The 16,999-nt window shown below is 38.6% G+C and overlaps 2 protein-coding genes across 7 annotated transcripts in view; one reads left to right on the forward strand and one right to left on the reverse strand.

The window, feature by feature from the left end:
- Positions 1-244: 244 nt before the first annotated feature.
- pnpt1 (polyribonucleotide nucleotidyltransferase 1) lies at positions 245-8,244 on the reverse strand. Its single transcript, XM_029520991.1, has 28 exons — positions 8,039-8,244; positions 7,696-7,756; positions 7,088-7,162; positions 6,760-6,865; positions 6,603-6,652; positions 6,433-6,496; positions 6,300-6,347; positions 6,040-6,153; positions 5,511-5,697; positions 5,259-5,310; positions 5,037-5,094; positions 4,794-4,890; positions 4,575-4,677; positions 4,357-4,427; positions 4,094-4,130; positions 3,899-3,965; positions 3,689-3,778; positions 3,519-3,572; positions 3,008-3,117; positions 2,839-2,910; positions 2,511-2,574; positions 2,328-2,411; positions 2,136-2,219; positions 1,868-1,974; positions 1,602-1,657; positions 1,381-1,459; positions 1,217-1,264; positions 245-1,151 (listed from the first exon to the last, which is right to left on the reverse strand). The coding sequence occupies exons 1-28, from the start codon at positions 8,155-8,157 to the stop codon at positions 996-998; spliced, it is 2,313 nt and encodes a 770-aa protein (XP_029376851.1). The 5' UTR covers positions 8,158-8,244; the 3' UTR covers positions 245-995.
- A 7,991-nt stretch (positions 8,245-16,235) lies between these two features.
- ccdc88ab (coiled-coil domain containing 88Ab) overlaps positions 16,236-16,999 on the forward strand; it is a 53,560-nt gene continuing 52,796 nt past the window's right edge. For all 6 annotated transcript variants that reach the window (XM_029520485.1, XM_029520480.1, XM_029520481.1 and 3 more), the window contains exons 1-2: positions 16,236-16,298; positions 16,417-16,517. In XM_029520485.1, the coding sequence (XP_029376345.1) occupies positions 16,236-16,298; positions 16,417-16,517 (164 nt within the window). The remainder of the gene's footprint in view (positions 16,299-16,416; positions 16,518-16,999) is intronic.

The raw sequence follows: 16,999 nt of genomic DNA on the forward strand, positions 1-16,999 counted from the left end.
CAGCCTGGTAAAACAGTCCTGCAGTAAATAACACCTCCAGCTCATCCAGTTTTTATTCTGATTTAAAGAGCTTTTGATTATATAGACAGGTGTCTATTCTTCCATCCACTCCATTCAGATAAATGAGAAGAAAATTTGGAAAGAGAGGTTATTACAAGTCTATTGTATTAGACTGCACCCACCTAAGCGTGAGACATAAAATTACAGCATCCCCTCAAAACAACTGAAAACAATGTGTATAAAACAGAATGTTTATTCATTTTACATAAATAGCTGTATGTAAGTTTACATCTTTTTTTGGGTCTTTTGTGTATCATCTTGCAGTGGAAGTGGTTGTAGTTTTAACACCATCAACCAGTAAATGTTTGATTTAAAGATCATTCTGACAAATATCTGCCAAGAAAAAGACAATAGACTGAGAATTAAAAAAAAGAAACAAAATAATTAGAATTATACATTTTTCGCCATTTGTTCACTTTGTTCATGTTTGACCTCAACAGCTTTGAGTGGTAACCAGATGCAGAAACTCTATACCACAAAGAGCAGTAGTGAAGAACAAAACCATGCTTATAATGTAATATGTACTAAGATGATTCTGTCAAGGGAAGCTAACAGTAAATGTAACATACAATTAGATGTTGTCCATGTTTTCTGAGTTGGAACATTTGAAAACATAAAGAAAAAATGTAGAAACTTAAAAATACAACACATTTAATATTAACAAATGTATGAAAACATGTTGCCCACTCATTGTAATTTAATGGTTCTCAGTCTGTGCACATCCACTGTGAAGCACAATGTACGCAGAGCCTGTATTTAATGAGATGCACTTCCGTCTGATGGAGAGTTGTCATGTCCATATCCATAGCAACTGGATAACCTTCTTTATGTCGGGAACATCAGTACAGTTTGTGCCAAAGTTGGATGCTCTGGCTATGGCAGGTTTCCCGACAACAACATACAACATACAAAATAACTTTAGTGGCAAAGTTGTGTCACAAATCATTGTTGGGTGTGAGGCCATTTCTTGAACTCATGGTGATGCTCTGTTTCTCACTTAGCATCTTTGCTACTGTTGCAGCTGGGGACTGGAGCACTTTACGTGAAAGTCGCATTCTACCATCTGTTGGATCCCGTCCAAAGTACTTAACCTGTTAGGAGAAATCCAGTTAGTGGGCAACATTTAATAATACAGGCTGATGTCACTGACACTGACCTGTATCTGCTGTCCAACTTCTAAACCCAAAACACTTGGATGCTTGATCTAAAAAAAAAAAAGAAATGCACACTAATGACCTTCAAGAAATTATCCAATTCTCAATCAATGATTTAAAAAAAGAGACATTCATGTAAACAGTATGCAGAGGCAAATTTACAGACCCGTTTGTGGTCCAGCTGTGAGTTGTGCAGCAAGACAGCACTCATGTTGGGATAAAGTTTCACCATCACACCAATGTCCCTGAAGCAGAAGAGGAAAAGCCGTTATCCCATGTTTCAACACTCGTGTGAATTAATCTGTATGACTGGCAACATGCACAAAAATTTTCTATTTGAAGTGAGCGCTAGCATGTTTGAGCATAAACAACAGTGTCTTATTTTACCTTATTTCTGTGATGGTTGCTGTGTAGATAGCACCAAACTCCAGCTGCTGTTCTTGCTGCAAAACAAAATGAATACACGTGTCCATATGCACACTGTACATCAATGTATATATGTGTATATTCATTCCAATTAATTGAAAAATGAAAATAACATGCAGCTGAAAACACACATGTACATAAACATTCAGAAAACATCAGATGAGTACTGTACTGTTACTGTGACATAGAAAAGAAAAAAAAATGCTCCACTAGTTGCAGTGACTCACATCATCTTTGCAGATCTCACGAATGAAGTCTTGAGCTTCGTTCATGGCTCCTGGTGATGGAGCGAACACAGAAAAAGTCTCCTCATCCACCTGACTTATTGTAACTCCTAAGACACCCACAAAAAAGATGCATAGCAGAACAAAAAAAATGCGATCCATAGTTAGTGTCAGGCTTTATCAACAAAGACATCACAGTCCTCGTTGGATTTTTGGATTTCTGACTAATTTACATATGGACTTTTGCTTATGAAGTGTACATGAATATTACCCGTTTGAGCTTGTAGTCTGCGAAGGTTACAGCCACCTGGACCAACAAAGCGAGCACGTCTTGAAATAGGCACCCGAACATTTTCTGAACGAAGAAAACAATCCATCCTCATCAGAACAATGTATGCTAAGTTTATTTTGAGCACATGCCTGTACATTCACACAGTTAATTATGTTAAGAAATAACACCTACCAACAACAGGTCCATTGTCTTTCCTAGTTTGTCTGGGCTTTCCTAAACATTTGTTCATGATGGCCAAGATTTCCCTCTTTGCAACTGAAACATAATAAGTGAAAAGAGGCTGTTAAACCACCACCTAATACACTTGCTATATTCTTGACTATTATATATCAAGCCTAATGTGCCATATTAAACCTGTGGCCTGCTGAATAGCCTCCATGACCACCTTCAGAGGCAAACCTGGTATCTTCACATCAGCCTGCAAAGTAAATTCAGAAAAAGTGAGAAGCTGGTGTTGGCATTGAAACAATCAAGGTAATACTGATGAGTGACACTTTGGGCAGGATGCAAAATTCACGCCTCTTTGGGTACCAAAGGTTCCACATGATTCTAGATTACATCAAAATGTGCACTTAAAACGATCCAGGTGGAATACTTCTGTCTCTTGATGAAATTATATTTCGTTTTCTTGCACTTCCCTGATACAGAGCCAACCGGAGACAGTTATCGACAGATGCAGTACCTGTAAAGCAGTGATGCCCTTGTTTGTTCCTGCCAGTTTAAAGTCCATATCACCAAGGTAATCCTCTATTCCCTGTTTGGACAATAAAAACTAGCTAAATATCTCCGATACTACTGGAAAAGGACAAAATAACTTTTTGATTTTTGATAAACCGCATTCTTCTACACACCAGAATATCTGTCAGTAATCTGTAATCATTGATTTCAGTAGGTTTCTCTGGGTTGGCCTTGGAGATGAGGCCAATGGCTACACCTGCCACAGCAGAAGAGATGGGGACACCTGGGAGACACACATGTGGACACATGAGCTATGTATAATAACACAACTGCATTGTACTTGAGAGCAAAAACTATTTTAAATTTCATATTAATAAACTGCCCCAAAATATATATATATATTTTGTTGCCTACAAATCTTGTCATTGCTTACTTTTATGGTATGTAAAACACATAGTAGCTTTATTACTGGAAATTACTAAATCTATTAACAAAATATTTTCAAAACATAGAATTATTGGATTTTAATGCAAGCTCATTTTGAGGATGTATTTTCTTTATCCTTCATAAAATTAATTACTTTACTAATAAATGTAATTGCGCTTGCAGCAATAAACACACAAATAAACACTTTTGAAATGTATAAACAACAGTACAAGGACAATCTCATGCAGACTCTGGTACCTGCATCCATTAGTGCAAGGCTGCCTCCGCATGCCGAGGCCATGGAGGAGGATCCTGAGAGGAGATAAAGAGCAACAGACTTTCACATATTTTAACTGCATGTTTCAGCGTGGCACATTCAGCCTGACAATGACTGTATCAAGAACTATGTCAACACACTTCACACTCACCATTTGACTCCAACACCTCAGCAGTTACCCGGATGGTGAAAGGGAAGTCTTTAGGAATGACTGGTCTCAGAGCCTTCTCGGCCAGAGCACCTGGGAACACACAAACAAAACAGCCACATCCTTATACAGGGTCTTTTACCAGATCCTTATCGGAGATGTGTGGTTAGCAGGCATTGAGTACCAGTAGATAATGTAACTGTCATTACAAACCATGACCAAGCTCTCTCCTGTTAAGGCCTCCCATCTTTCCAATTTCATTTGTCGCATATGGAGGGAACTAAAATAAAAGGGGAAATTATTTTCTCATTTCATTTCAGTTCACGCTGCAAAGATAGAGAATGAAATTCCCAAATGAAGAGAGACAAATCTGTAAACTTTAAACAAGAAAAAAAAGGTTACACTCACTTCATAATGAAGCATAAAGTTTTTGTCTTTGATACCGCTGCAAAAAAAAAACAAAAACAAAAAAACAGCAACATACTTTGTTTTTTATTCTGTTTGGTTAATTTAGGAGGCATATTGTGCTAATACACAGGATAAACTCTGACTACCAACTGTTGTATAATTGAGAAATAAGAGCCAGCCCTAACCCTAACCTGAACTGCCCTGATGACGTGAACAATACGAATGTATAGGTGCCTCATGCATGAAAAGGTGTAATCGTTTACCTCAAAGCTGTGGTGATAATGTCAGCTTTGATACTGGATTCCAGGGAATCAAATGTGACACCACATAAGACCTAGAGAAAAAAAAGAGAATGACATTCTTTTGTTAAAAGGTATGAATATAATTTTAACTGTACAGTTGCAATATTTTATCTTTAAGAATTACAGAACACTGCAGTACATTACTCTTTGATATTTTTTCAGCATTTCAAATTCTCCACCTGTGTTTGTCCTCGCTGAAACAGAGCAGAGCCATGGAGTGGCTTAAAGAGATCAACGTCACAGGAAATGTTCCTTAAAGCTGTTAGTTCTCTCCCGTCACACCTAAAGACATAGACAACAGCAGAGATTGATATCATAGACATAGAAAATATGTTTGAACCACTTACAAAGGGACATTATGAGAACATACATTAATTTCAAAGTAAGACTGTGCTTACCTCCTGTACTCATTAAGAACTAAATTGCGGAAGATTTCTCTGCACACTATGTTGAAGGATTCAATGACATCAAAGGGTTCAGCCTGAGGGAATTTTTCTACATAAGACAAGTTGACATTGTTACAAATACTCTAATAAAAACTGTAATAAAAAGAAAAATGCTGTCACATGACTTTGAATTGCATTTGCAAAGGAGCAGCAACAATATTTTCCATACAAAATGAATACTGGCCATTAACTTACCTTTGAGCTCCTCTTCAGTTTCTAGTCGAATTTTATTGATAGCCTCATCTCGAGAAATCTAAAGCAAAATTATTAGTGTTAATCAAGACACAAGTTACTCTTCTGAAATGCATAAACAGTCAGACTCAACTAAACTGCTTTGATAAGAATAATAATTTTACTTTGCAACAAATCACATCCAGAACCTGCACTAAATGGGTAGAAAATGGCCACATGAGGTACCTTATCATGTGTGAAATCAGTGAAAACAGAATAGATCTTCTCAGAAGCCAATCTGCAAGTAAGATCAATAAAAAACAAAATGATGACCACATAATACAAAATCAATGCTATTTTTTTTGCTTCTGAGAAATCAAGCTTAACCAAGTGCAAACCTATAACTAAATACCATCTGCCTTTGTCTTATTTAATTAGTTTTCTCTGACAGTTGTTTTTATTTAAACTACTGCATTATGTCTAAAGTCATTGTCTTACTGCCGAACATGTTCCACCATGTGATTTGGGGCTGAGAAGACTTTGACCGGCGTTCGTTTGGTGACCTTCTGTTCCCGCACCAGCTGCTGGATGGCCAGAATAATCTGCTGGGTGTGTTTGACTCCTGTCTTCACCGCATGGCAGAAGTCCTGCTGCAGCATATTCTCAGCTGAAGCCTCAATCATCACTGGTACACAGAAAGTCACAATAAAAGAAGAAAACCTAAATCAACAAGCACTGAATTTGAGCTGAAAACTGCAGATGCTGTAAAAGAGATATCAATCATACAAATGTACAAATTAGCAAGCTTTGATGGTGTAACAGCAACAATAATTAAAATAGTTTGATGGTCTTGTGTGTCGTGTAGTAATTTACTGTTAGTAGGGTGTCGCATTTTCCCCAATTTTAGTATTTAATCGAACACATTATGGACATTATTAAACAAAAAGGTGTGTTGGTCTGAAGTAAAAATACAGAAAGATTTCTGGGAGAGCCTCTGCTGGGAGTTTTATAGTGTTTGCAAACTTACCCACTTGACTGCTGGGGGCTCCTGCTACAATCAGGTTCAGACTGCTGGAAGTCATCTCTGTCCTGGTGGGGTTGATCCGCAGATCTCCATCAATCATACCCACACGTACAGCCCCTAGAAAAACATAAAGACACACATAGTCCACACCAGATTTAAGGAAGAGTACAATAATACCCATTGAATTAGAGCTAAATAAGCAGGTTTTAAAGTCAGTGTATCAATATGTGTGAATAGGCATCAAAATATTGTGTGTTCTTAACCTATGGGTCCATTCCAGGGGATGTCAGAAAAGGCAAGAGCAGCAGAAGCTTGAATGGAAGAAAACATTGTTTTAGCCATTTATGTAAAAAGTTTTGCTTTTTTGAAAATATAGTTGACTGAGATTTAACTCACCCGCATTAATAGCCAGTACATCTGGATCATTGACACCATCAACTGCTAGCAGGTTACAAAGGATCTTCAGGAGATAGGAACATGTTGGAGACAAATACACATTTACATCATTCTTCAGAAGGCAAAAATATTGTCACATAATTTTGTTAGCAATTTGAACTTGAACTGACCTGAGTGTCATAAAAGTAACCAGGAGGGAAAAGTGGTCTAATGGATCTGTCTGAGGTCCCGAAACAAAAATCACTGTTAGTCAAAGTTCTCCAGTCAGAGCCCTTCACAACTGCATTAAAGACACGCATGTAACAAGACACTTTCATATGAGTTCACCTATTAGTCTGCTGGTGAGGATCTCATTGTCAGTGGTTCCCAACTCTCGTCTCAAGTAGTTGGTGGGGATTCGACCTGCAGCAGCTGCTTTCTGTCTGTAATCCACCTGTTGATCAAAATGGACAGTCATTAACCAAATAGCTCTACACAAGATAATTTTATCCAAAAATGAGGAATGTTTAATTCCTAGCCCAGGTAGACTGAGCTACAAATGACTGGATAACATTTTCTGTCTTCGGAGGAACCCATTTATAATCACATACAAACAGGAGTGGAGAACAAATAAATAAACTTTATATTCTCTAGGAACATTGTTTGGAAAACATACCACAAGAGGCATAAACTGAGATGGAGAAGGTTTGGTTTTGCTCACAGCAGTCACCATCACAGAGGTATCTCCAAGCTGAAGACAGAGAAATACACAGAACAGGTTATCAAAAATAAAACCGAAAAGCAAACAGTGCTGTCAGTGCAGTTTTATCAAGTAATTTCTTGCACAGTCTTGTGAATGACTGTACCCTGATATCAAAACTACGAAACTATATCTACACATTTTTAAATGGGCAAATTTAGCTGTCTGCTAATGTTGTGTGTTGGTAAAACTTCTATATAACGTCTAAGTCTGTTACCTTTAAAGCTCAAAATCACGGGTGTTAACAATCTACGCACTCGTGATATCCCCCACCAAATAAGACTTTTATTAACTCTTTATGAGAAAGAACCTTTCACACGGAGAAAACAGGAGAAGCCTCATTGACAAACACAGATGAAGGGAGATCCCTCTTCTAAGATGACACACAAGACACACAATAGTGGTAAAAAAATAAGAAATAACAGTGTTTATATGAAGAGCAGGAAATATAATGACAGTCCATCACAGATATTAAGCAACTTGCAGTGGGGCTGCCAAGCAGTGTGTTGACATTATTTCTGTACCTGTACCACAGCAGATCCATCAGCAAATCTGGCAAACTTCCCTGAAGATATCTCAAGTTTCCTTCAAAAACAGGGATAATGCAAAATATCAAAATGACTCAAATATTTACATGCAATACAGTATTTTTTTAGACTAATGATGCTGACCAAAGCATTGGTTAGTTTTCACGGATTTGCTAGAGTGCATTAATAAAAGGTGACACAATTAGCGAGTGGTATATTCTTCCAGAGACCAACAGAGCCCGATTTTAGAGCTACACGACAAGAGGAAATAGACATCAGAGCAGCTGAGACGTTTCAATGAAAACTCCGGCCATAACAGAAATGGGCAGAGTCAACTCACTTCTCATCCAGGTCCACTGCCACTCTCCGCGGGTTAGCGTGGCGGCTGTACGCGCTGTGGTGACACAGGCGGCCATGACTGCGGCCGGCCAGCCGCCCCAGCCGGAGCAAACACCTCATGGCAGAAAGAAAGCACGAAAACGCAGCGTGACAACGAACCGGGTGTTTTTTACACTTTGGAAATGCGCATGGGGGCTTCCATGACAGTTCGTCACACGTACCGAATGACGTCTTAAGACCGGCTCCTCTGATTGGACAGACCGACGTTAAGGGTGTAACATCAAAAGTGTCCGTACCATCAATAGTTCCGCTTTACGTGGCTCCACGCCTCACAATTTTTAAAGCTCTTGGCACTGCTCTGTCCCTCACCATGGAGCTCACCAACATCCACCCACAACTTCCAGAATCATGAAAGGAAATATGGAATGACAGGTAAAAGGATTCCTCAAATATATCAATAATGTGGTTTTGGGGGTAAACTAGGATAAACCATGCACCCACACATCCCCACAGGTTCTAATAATATTAGTAATATTATTAGTAAAATATAAAATCATAGTAATGATTTACCTGTAAATCTTCGACCATTCCACACCAACCTTTCTGCAGACTGACTGTGGCCTGTGTTGCCCTCCACTTTGGGTCCACCTGTCTCCTGCCTTCTGTGAACGCTCCATCTTATTCTTGGCCTGGTTCTTATTGAGTCTGAATCAAGACTAAAGCTTTTTTATTTTATGTTTTTCTATTTTTACACCCAATGCAATGGCTTGGAGGATTTTGTTCTACCCTTGAGGTTCTTTGTTTTTTATAGTATTTGTGGGCTGGATGGGGACGATGCATGAAGCTGCTGTCCAGTCTCACAGCATGCTGTCCATCCTCCAACCATTAATATTTATTTATTGATTTATAGCAAACACAATTAACTACAGACGAAATGTGAAATAATTGGCAAACATTCTACTGTAACCACTAGAAAAATAAAAAAAATGTATACAAATGTGCAATATGATTAAGGGTTTTTGGATGATCATCTTTATGTTAAGCTGCACCCCTTCCTATTTCACAGTCTTAGTAAAACATAACAAACTATAAACCCTAAAAACTTCCACTAAGCAAAATAAATGTTTATGAATAAGCTTTTCTTAAGTCATAAAATTATATAAGTTTGCTCTGATATGACTCAGTGTTGCTAATAAATTGGCATACATGTCTCATCTTCAGAAGGTTGAATTTTATTCATTTCAAAAGCGTGAATTTACAGCTACGACCTTTAGAAATATCAAGGACCATAGTCTACTCACCGGGGGGTGAATTTGCAACCCTTATGAAATAACAGATCAAATACAATGACATTTCATTGCATTTATATTTGGAGCTGAATTCCAGAACACAAACCATTCAGCAACAGCCAATTTAAAACTTATCATGTATTGTAAGAACAAAATTATTAAAATATGTTAAGAAATTTACTAGTTCAAGCACAACCAACAAAGATGACATATAATAGTGGCTACAGCTTACAATGGCTATGCTGTTTTTCAAGATATTTTATGTTACCTTAACAAACAATTTGTTCTAATCCTATTTCTCAGTTTAAGCAGGCTGTTAAACCTTATTCGGTTCACTTATGGTTTGCGTGGCTTAAATGAGGCATTTGTGTGTGCACTTGCATTTCCCCACACATCCAAGATTTGTGTGCATATGTATAAAATTTGTTAAAATCTAATTTTGTGTATCGCAATGACTCTCATTACTAATATGTCAGAAGAAAATCTAAATTGATTTGGAAACTTGGTGTCTCCAACAACTCCAATGATGACGTGATGGAGAACTTCTCAGTAATAACTGTACATCACTTAACAAAAGCTATGAAACTGTAAACACAACAGTAAAATGCTGAAAGCCTTTCCTTGTATCACAAACATTTCTCTTTGAGGAAGTCCAAAAAATAAGAAACTCTAATAAGAGTCTAACAGTGGGAAGTAAAAATATAATGCCCTGGCAGCTCTCATATATGAAGCAGCAGTCAGTGAGCCAACAAGAAAACAGCGGGGTTGCTGCAGTTGTCATGGTAACAGATCGGCGCTATCAGTATCCCTAACACTCTCTGGATTACACACAAACACATGAACACAATCAGATTAATTGCAGGGGGGAATATCAGGATTTCACACAGGCTCACACACTGAAATACACAAGCGTACTGCCATCATTGTGAGGGTTTCTTGGTATTATCTTGTCTCTATGGCTCCAGGACACTCTAAGATGTCATTATTAGCATGCAGAGCCCCCAACTATTAGTGTGTAATGAACCAGCCAGTGCTTTGTGGAAGACTATAAGGATAATAAACAAACCAGAGCAAGGAATGATGCTGTGTTGCTAGCGACAGAGCAGCACAGCATCATGTGAGGACAGCGAGGGTGCGTTCTTTATACACCTCAGGACCGAAGTGGCTTAATAATTGTCTGACCTTCGTGCTACAGTGTTTCAGGAGGTGACAACATGCCTGCATGTGTGAGCACTGCACTGATCTGTCACACACACACACACACACACATCCATGAGCACACACACAGTATCCAGAGGATTTTCAGAGGGAGTGGCGACTGAGTTTATTTCTGGGGCCTTGGCAACACAGCCTGGATGCGACTTTAAAGGGAGATTATCTTTCATCCTAAACATCCACTGAAAGTATTTTCTGGATGTTAACTGCAGCGGATGCACTTTTTTTATGTGGAAATGTGTGACTTTTTCTTAACTGACATAACGGCAGCATTAGTCATATAGAAATTCTTTTCTTTATTCTTTGAAGAGCATCTCACAATATATTCCTTTCTGTCAATTCAAAAGCAAAAATTGGATTCACTCTCCTCTGACTGATATGAACTCATTCTTTGAGAATTGAACTGAATGGAAAATATTTAGTAAAGTTTGAGTAGAATGGTAAAAATGTTCTTGCAATAATATATACAGACACTCCCCAGTTTGCGAATGTGGACAATACAGAAAAATGCCACATGGAGTTGCTACTGTTTTATATCTACATCATATATATATTCACAATATTTACATCTTAATAATGTCTGAGCTTCATAATTTTAACTTCAATCAACTGTAGCTTGGTTGGTTAAAATCCATAAATTAATCAGGAATCCTTTCACTAGAGAAATATTAATTAATTCATTCATTCATTCATTCATTCATCTTGTACCGCTTATCCATTTCCGGGTTGCCAGGAGCCAATCCAAACTCAGACTGGGCGAGGGCAGGGTACACACTGGACAGGTCACCAGCCTATCACAGGGCCAACACGCAGAGAAAAACAAACCAGAGGAACTGTAGGAAACCCTCACAACCACAGGGAGAACAAGGTCCCAGGCACCAAACCTGCAACATTCTTGCTGTGTGGCAGCAGGTCTAACAATTATGCCGCCCCAGCAGAGAAACATCAGAGCCCAAACTGATATATTCACAATACACATTTTGTCCAATCCAAAGTCCAAGCAATTAAATCTTAAAATATCTTCAGGGGAAAGCAACAACATTCTTAAAGAACATTTGGCAAAAAAATTACTTACACTTACTTACATACACTATTTTTTATCCTCCTTATACATTTGGTAAGTTTAAGTCAATCTAAAATAGATTGCAAATCATAAAGTAGGAACAAATATAATGCAAAGAAAATAGCGAAGTAATGTAAGGTTACCTCAAAATGATAGCCTCTCTATTGGCTCTCTACGCAGATCAGCAAAAAAATTGCATGTGCGTGTTTGCGCGCATGCACAGACTGTCTGGATATAATGATTTGGAGATGAGTTGTTTCGTGTCTGAGCCTGGGTGACAAATCCACAATCAACAATGAGCTGATTAAGAGTGAGGTTCAGTGATTAGTAGTTGAGCTGGTAAAATATGATTACAAATGAGCCTTCATCCTGTCAGTCAGTTAAAATCAAGGAGATGGCAGAAAAATAAACCAGGACATACAAACACACGCCCACACACATAGCATACACACTTATTACCCTGTAATGGTATGCAATTAGGCATTGACTATTCCACATGGATTTGAATCATTTCAATTGCAGATTTAAGTGTATTGATTGCCCACTACAGCACTACAGGGGGGTGATAGACAGAGCAAGAGGGATTGGTCAAACTGATGTCCACTTGGAAGAAATAGGTCAGAATTCCGATTACGTCAATCTAATGTAGTGATATTTGATGATAGAAAAATGTTGTTATTGCATTGTTGATAGCAGTAATTAAATGCAGCTTATCTTATTTGAAGACAAACAAAACATACACAATTCTGCCCAGTGTGACGCAGCCCACCCTACATTCAGGGCCAAATGGGATCAACTCAGCTCCAAATCAAAATGTTTGCAGTGACTTGTAAATTCATGTGAAATAAGTAACAGGAAACTGCAGTAATCTAAGAAACAAGGCGGAAAACAGAGAGGCACTGCAGAGCCATCCATTTGTTTAGACTTACTTAATACTAATTAGTATAAAAATGTCCATATGTTTCACTGTGTAAACTGGTTCCGCAGAGTTTGAGCTGCTGGGTTTTGACTAGTTAACTTGTGTGCATACATACATATGTATATTGCTATGGATCTATACAATTACTCATTCATTGGGTGAAGATGGATCCTGCTTTGGGAAAAAAAAACAAAAAAACTTAAAAACATCATGAATAATAGATTTTGATGAAACAGGCAGGAGCAACCTTTTCAATTCAAGGTTAATGAACCAAAACAACAAATGCTAACACACAATCAATGACACACTAAACTACATAAAATATTCATTTAATCCCCCACAGTAATTTAGCAGAACATAATTGTGTTTAGGCCACTATGTGGCTAATCAGACACTACACGAGCTATGAAAGGGTTTCATTATCTCTGTCAATGTTTAATCATCTGCTGGGGAAATAGCATTAGCAGAGGTGTTTGAGGGTTGGCTCAGAAAAGGGCTATATTTGATTTAAAAAAAAAAGGAAAGAACAAAAAATATTTGTTTCAGTTAATAATTCATAATAATGTTTGTAGGAGAAATACAATGAACATTAGATTCCCTGCCAAATATGCACAGAATATTTCACTTGAGAGTTTCTCTGTTCTGCTTGGAGTGGTTTGAAGTGGGTTGGGGAAAAAAAGTGATGTCACATTTCTGCATCTATTCATCTGGATGTAGCCACATTAGAATTAATATGTGTTGACAGTCGTAGGGCTGTTTCAGCTGCAAAACCAGTCTGCATCATATCTGACAAACCAACACACACCCAGCCCTGATGATGCTGATTAACTGACTTTTCAACAGTTAAAACAAGAATAAATATATTACCATTAAAAATATCACACTTAAAGCTCCAACAACACAGAAACTTCTGATTGAATACTAAATAGATGGATAAAGAGTGACAGACTTTATTAATCCTGAAGGAAATTTTACAATTTTATATATTTTATTTTATTTTATGAGAATTTAATAAATCATCCAGTGGTAATGAGACAGTTCAAGCCACTCAAGATTTTTCTGTTACAGCCTCACTTGGTCGGTTATGACCAGTAGGGGTTTACTTGCTAATGTCTGCTAATGGTGGCAACATTTAGATTGAAAATCCTGTGTAGAGCAGAGTAGAGTTATTTCGCTAATATCATGACTTCACTGTGCCACTGTTACGCTACATTTTGGCATCATTCTACTGGTCACCAAAAGGTACAATCACAAAGCTTTTAAAGTAAGTAAATTTAAAGATAAAAGGAAACTTATTTCCACACATAACTTACTGAGTTGGTAAGATTTTTGACATAATGATAAAATAGATTTTGGTGGGTTGTTTTGGCAGACTTTGGATTCTCAGAAAGCTGCACTATATCTTGCAGCCTCCTGTCAACCTGCACCCCTCAAGCCAAACGTGTTTTGCGGAAAACAAGACAGAACAGGTCTAGTCCGGATCATATACTGTACTGCCTGAAACCCCCGCGCTATCAGCAAAGGCTTTTACGCTAAATGCAAATAAGGACCTATTCTTTTCGAAGAGAGCTGCTGCTGAAATGTATTAAAAGTTTTGAATGAACATACAATAATCCTTTTAATCTAACCAGGTTCTTTTGAGGTCAGCAAGGCCACAAGATCCCCAATCACTGATTGTGCTGTAATTGGCTATTTGACCAAGCTGCATGTTCACACCAACAGAGCCATTAATCAGTTGTTAATTTGGTGTCTCCTTCCTCTATAGTGAATAACTCAAGGTATGTGCTTATCTTTCAATTGTTACCTTGTTGATCTGGCTGAAAGAAACACTGTGTGCTGGATTCATTAGAATAAAGTTGCTGGTGTTATAAATTCAGTTCAACTTACTCTTCTTGGTTCAAATTTGTGGTTGATAATTGCACATATCACATTAGGTCCCCTTTGCAGAATTTATTTCAGCAACAGCTTACTTTAAGTTCTAAATCCTGATTGATCCAACAGATTTAGTTTAAATTGCTTCAGTCCTTTAAATACTTGCTTTTTCCTCCAGTCTTTGGTGCCTTATTTTCATTTCAGTTATTCTGCAGGTTAAACTTGCCAACTGAAAATTGTCTAACAGCCATGAAACATTTAAATGAAGCCCAGTATAATTTCTAACTTCTTCCAATTTATGCAACAAAATCCAAAGATATTAAGTTTACAATGATATAGCAATATAAAAAAAGCGATTCATCTTCACTGTGGACAAGTTGGAGTTCATGGTTTCTTTGATTGTCCATGTGATATGGACAATCAAAGAAGCATCCAGCAGAATAATGAGTAATAACAGAAGTTACGATTGCTTGCAACTTTCATGTGACTGCAAATAATGAATTTCCCAGACAAGGCAAGTGCATCGTGTCACCTTGCCTGACGGAATAGTTTTCAATTGGACATCAGGCGTTGAACATCTGACCTGTTTGGTGCCAGTACAGGTCAGGGTGGCCTGGCTCTCATGGTGATGCCTGAACAGGGACAAGGACCCTGGACCTTGTCACTCCCCTACAAATTTTAATCCCATCTATTTATATAAATACAAATGTGGGATTAAAATATGATGAAGAAGTAAGACTTGTCTTTTACTGTACATATACAGTGGCCCCTAACCCTAACACCACCCACCAGGGGTCAGTAGGCTACTTGCCTTGCTGGTATGATGGACTCTGACAAATACCCAGACAAAAGGTGAGCATCGGTGCGTCAGTGTTTTGACTTCCTAATGGATACACCAAGGAAAAACACTTTAGTATTCAACACATCACTGGGCCTGCAAATAAATTCCCCTCTCACAAATGTCTGCATTTTTCCTTAAACGTCTTTGCTTCTTTTCAACACCGCCCTTCAACTAAATCAAAATTGTACTAGATGAACTTCAAATGCTCTCTGACAACCTTTACCGACGTACAGAATGAAACCTATAATCTGAGCAGAGAGGGGCGATTTGATCACTGCCCTATTTTTCTTTGGGAGCCGGAGGAGGCGGAGGGAGATGCGCAGGAGCGGCAGGGTGAAGGAGGGAGGGTGGAGGCGGTGCTCCGGTCCTCCATCCCCTCAGCAGTCTGCAGCATTTCAGCAGAGACAGCTCACCGGCCGCAAATCACTTCACCACAATCATGAGGAGGAAACGGACTCTCTGAAAACTGGGATTTTGGAACCCTCTCACTGCATTGGATCTCTTTTTATTTAATCCCGTTGGATGAATGTTTAGTTTTTGCTGAGACCTTTTTGGCCACTCACGGTCCTTTTTCTCTCAGATCAGTGGCTAGCTTAAACCCACACCTGGACCAGGTCTCATGAAGTCTGCCTCTCTGCACAGGAGGCTCAAAGACGCCACTTTTCTTTTCGTTTTTTCAAAATAATTTTTTTTAGCAAATAAAATGTGATTCTTGTCCTTCCCGTGATGTGGCCGGGCTCCGTCGTTGGCATCTGAAGCAGGAGTCGACCTCGAGAAGACAGTGGATTAATCTTTTTTTTTTTTTTTTTTTTTTTTTTCTTTCTCTAAGGAACACCCGGACATGTTTCAGTGGTCTATAGCAAAAAAATAAAAAATCAAAAATGAGCTTCGATCTCACTGAATCATGATCGGAGGCTGAACAAACACGCCTCTGAAAAGCACGTTTTTTCCCCACACATCTGCTGAAATAAACGCTGCGACTTGTTCTGGAAAAAAAAAATGGAAAGCGAGGTTTTCACCCCATTGCTGGAGCAGTTTATGCTCACCCCTCTGGTCTGCTGGGTAAGAACCCTAATTTACTATTCAGATGAGCGTTAAGCTCACTAATCAATCGCCTAGTAAGCCCTAGTAAGTACTTATTGATCTTAACACCTATTTGCATTGTGTCATGTGTTTTCAGGTGAAGACTGTCGGGCAGCCGACGGTGACCGATGGCACCAAATTATCGGAATATGTTGAATTAGTGGATGGGATTTACTTGAACGAGATAATGCTTGAGATGTAAGTAATCTGCCACACATTTAAAAACCCATCTGTCCCCTGCATTGGCCACCATAATAGAACAGGATTGAAAAAATGAGGGCATGCTCGGGCCCACAAATGCACCACGACCCTATCAATAATCGTAATACAGCAGCCACTTCTGATAGTTGAATGAATAGATATACAGTATGTGTCCCTGTTCAGTCTGTGTGCTGGGTCTTTGGGTGTGGACCAGGGCCAAGACCATACTCACCCCGAGCCATTTGTAAGTCATCTCCAACGTGATCAAATGAAGCAATTCTTCAAGGACTCCACTTTCTTGTACAACACTTGTAATTGATTTGAAGTGAATGCAGGCTAGGCACAAAGGGATCTTGTATTGGGGCCAATGATAGGTCACACTGTCAGAAATCTTTGCAGACAGCTATTGTTAGGATCCCTTGAAGCTGGGCTGATTGTCTGCAAGCATCCCTGATGGAAGGAGGCAGCAACTTCCCATT

Source organism: Echeneis naucrates, chromosome 15, assembly GCF_900963305.1.
Source record: "Echeneis naucrates chromosome 15, fEcheNa1.1, whole genome shotgun sequence".
Taxonomy (NCBI): domain Eukaryota; kingdom Metazoa; phylum Chordata; class Actinopteri; order Carangiformes; family Echeneidae; genus Echeneis; species Echeneis naucrates.

Excerpts from the sequence above, each read along its gene's own strand:
- pnpt1 (XM_029520991.1), bottom strand. The coding sequence starts at position 8,157 with ATGAGGTGTTTGCTCCGGCTGGGGCGGCTGGCCGGCCGCAGTCATGGC. Across the intron at positions 4,678-4,793 it reads GTTCTTAATGAGTACAGGAG|GTGTGACGGGAGAGAACTAA; the intron begins GTAAGCACAGTC and ends CTATGTCTTTAG. Across the intron at positions 2,575-2,838 it reads AGGGCATCACTGCTTTACAG|GCTGATGTGAAGATACCAGG; the intron begins GTACTGCATCTG and ends TTTACTTTGCAG.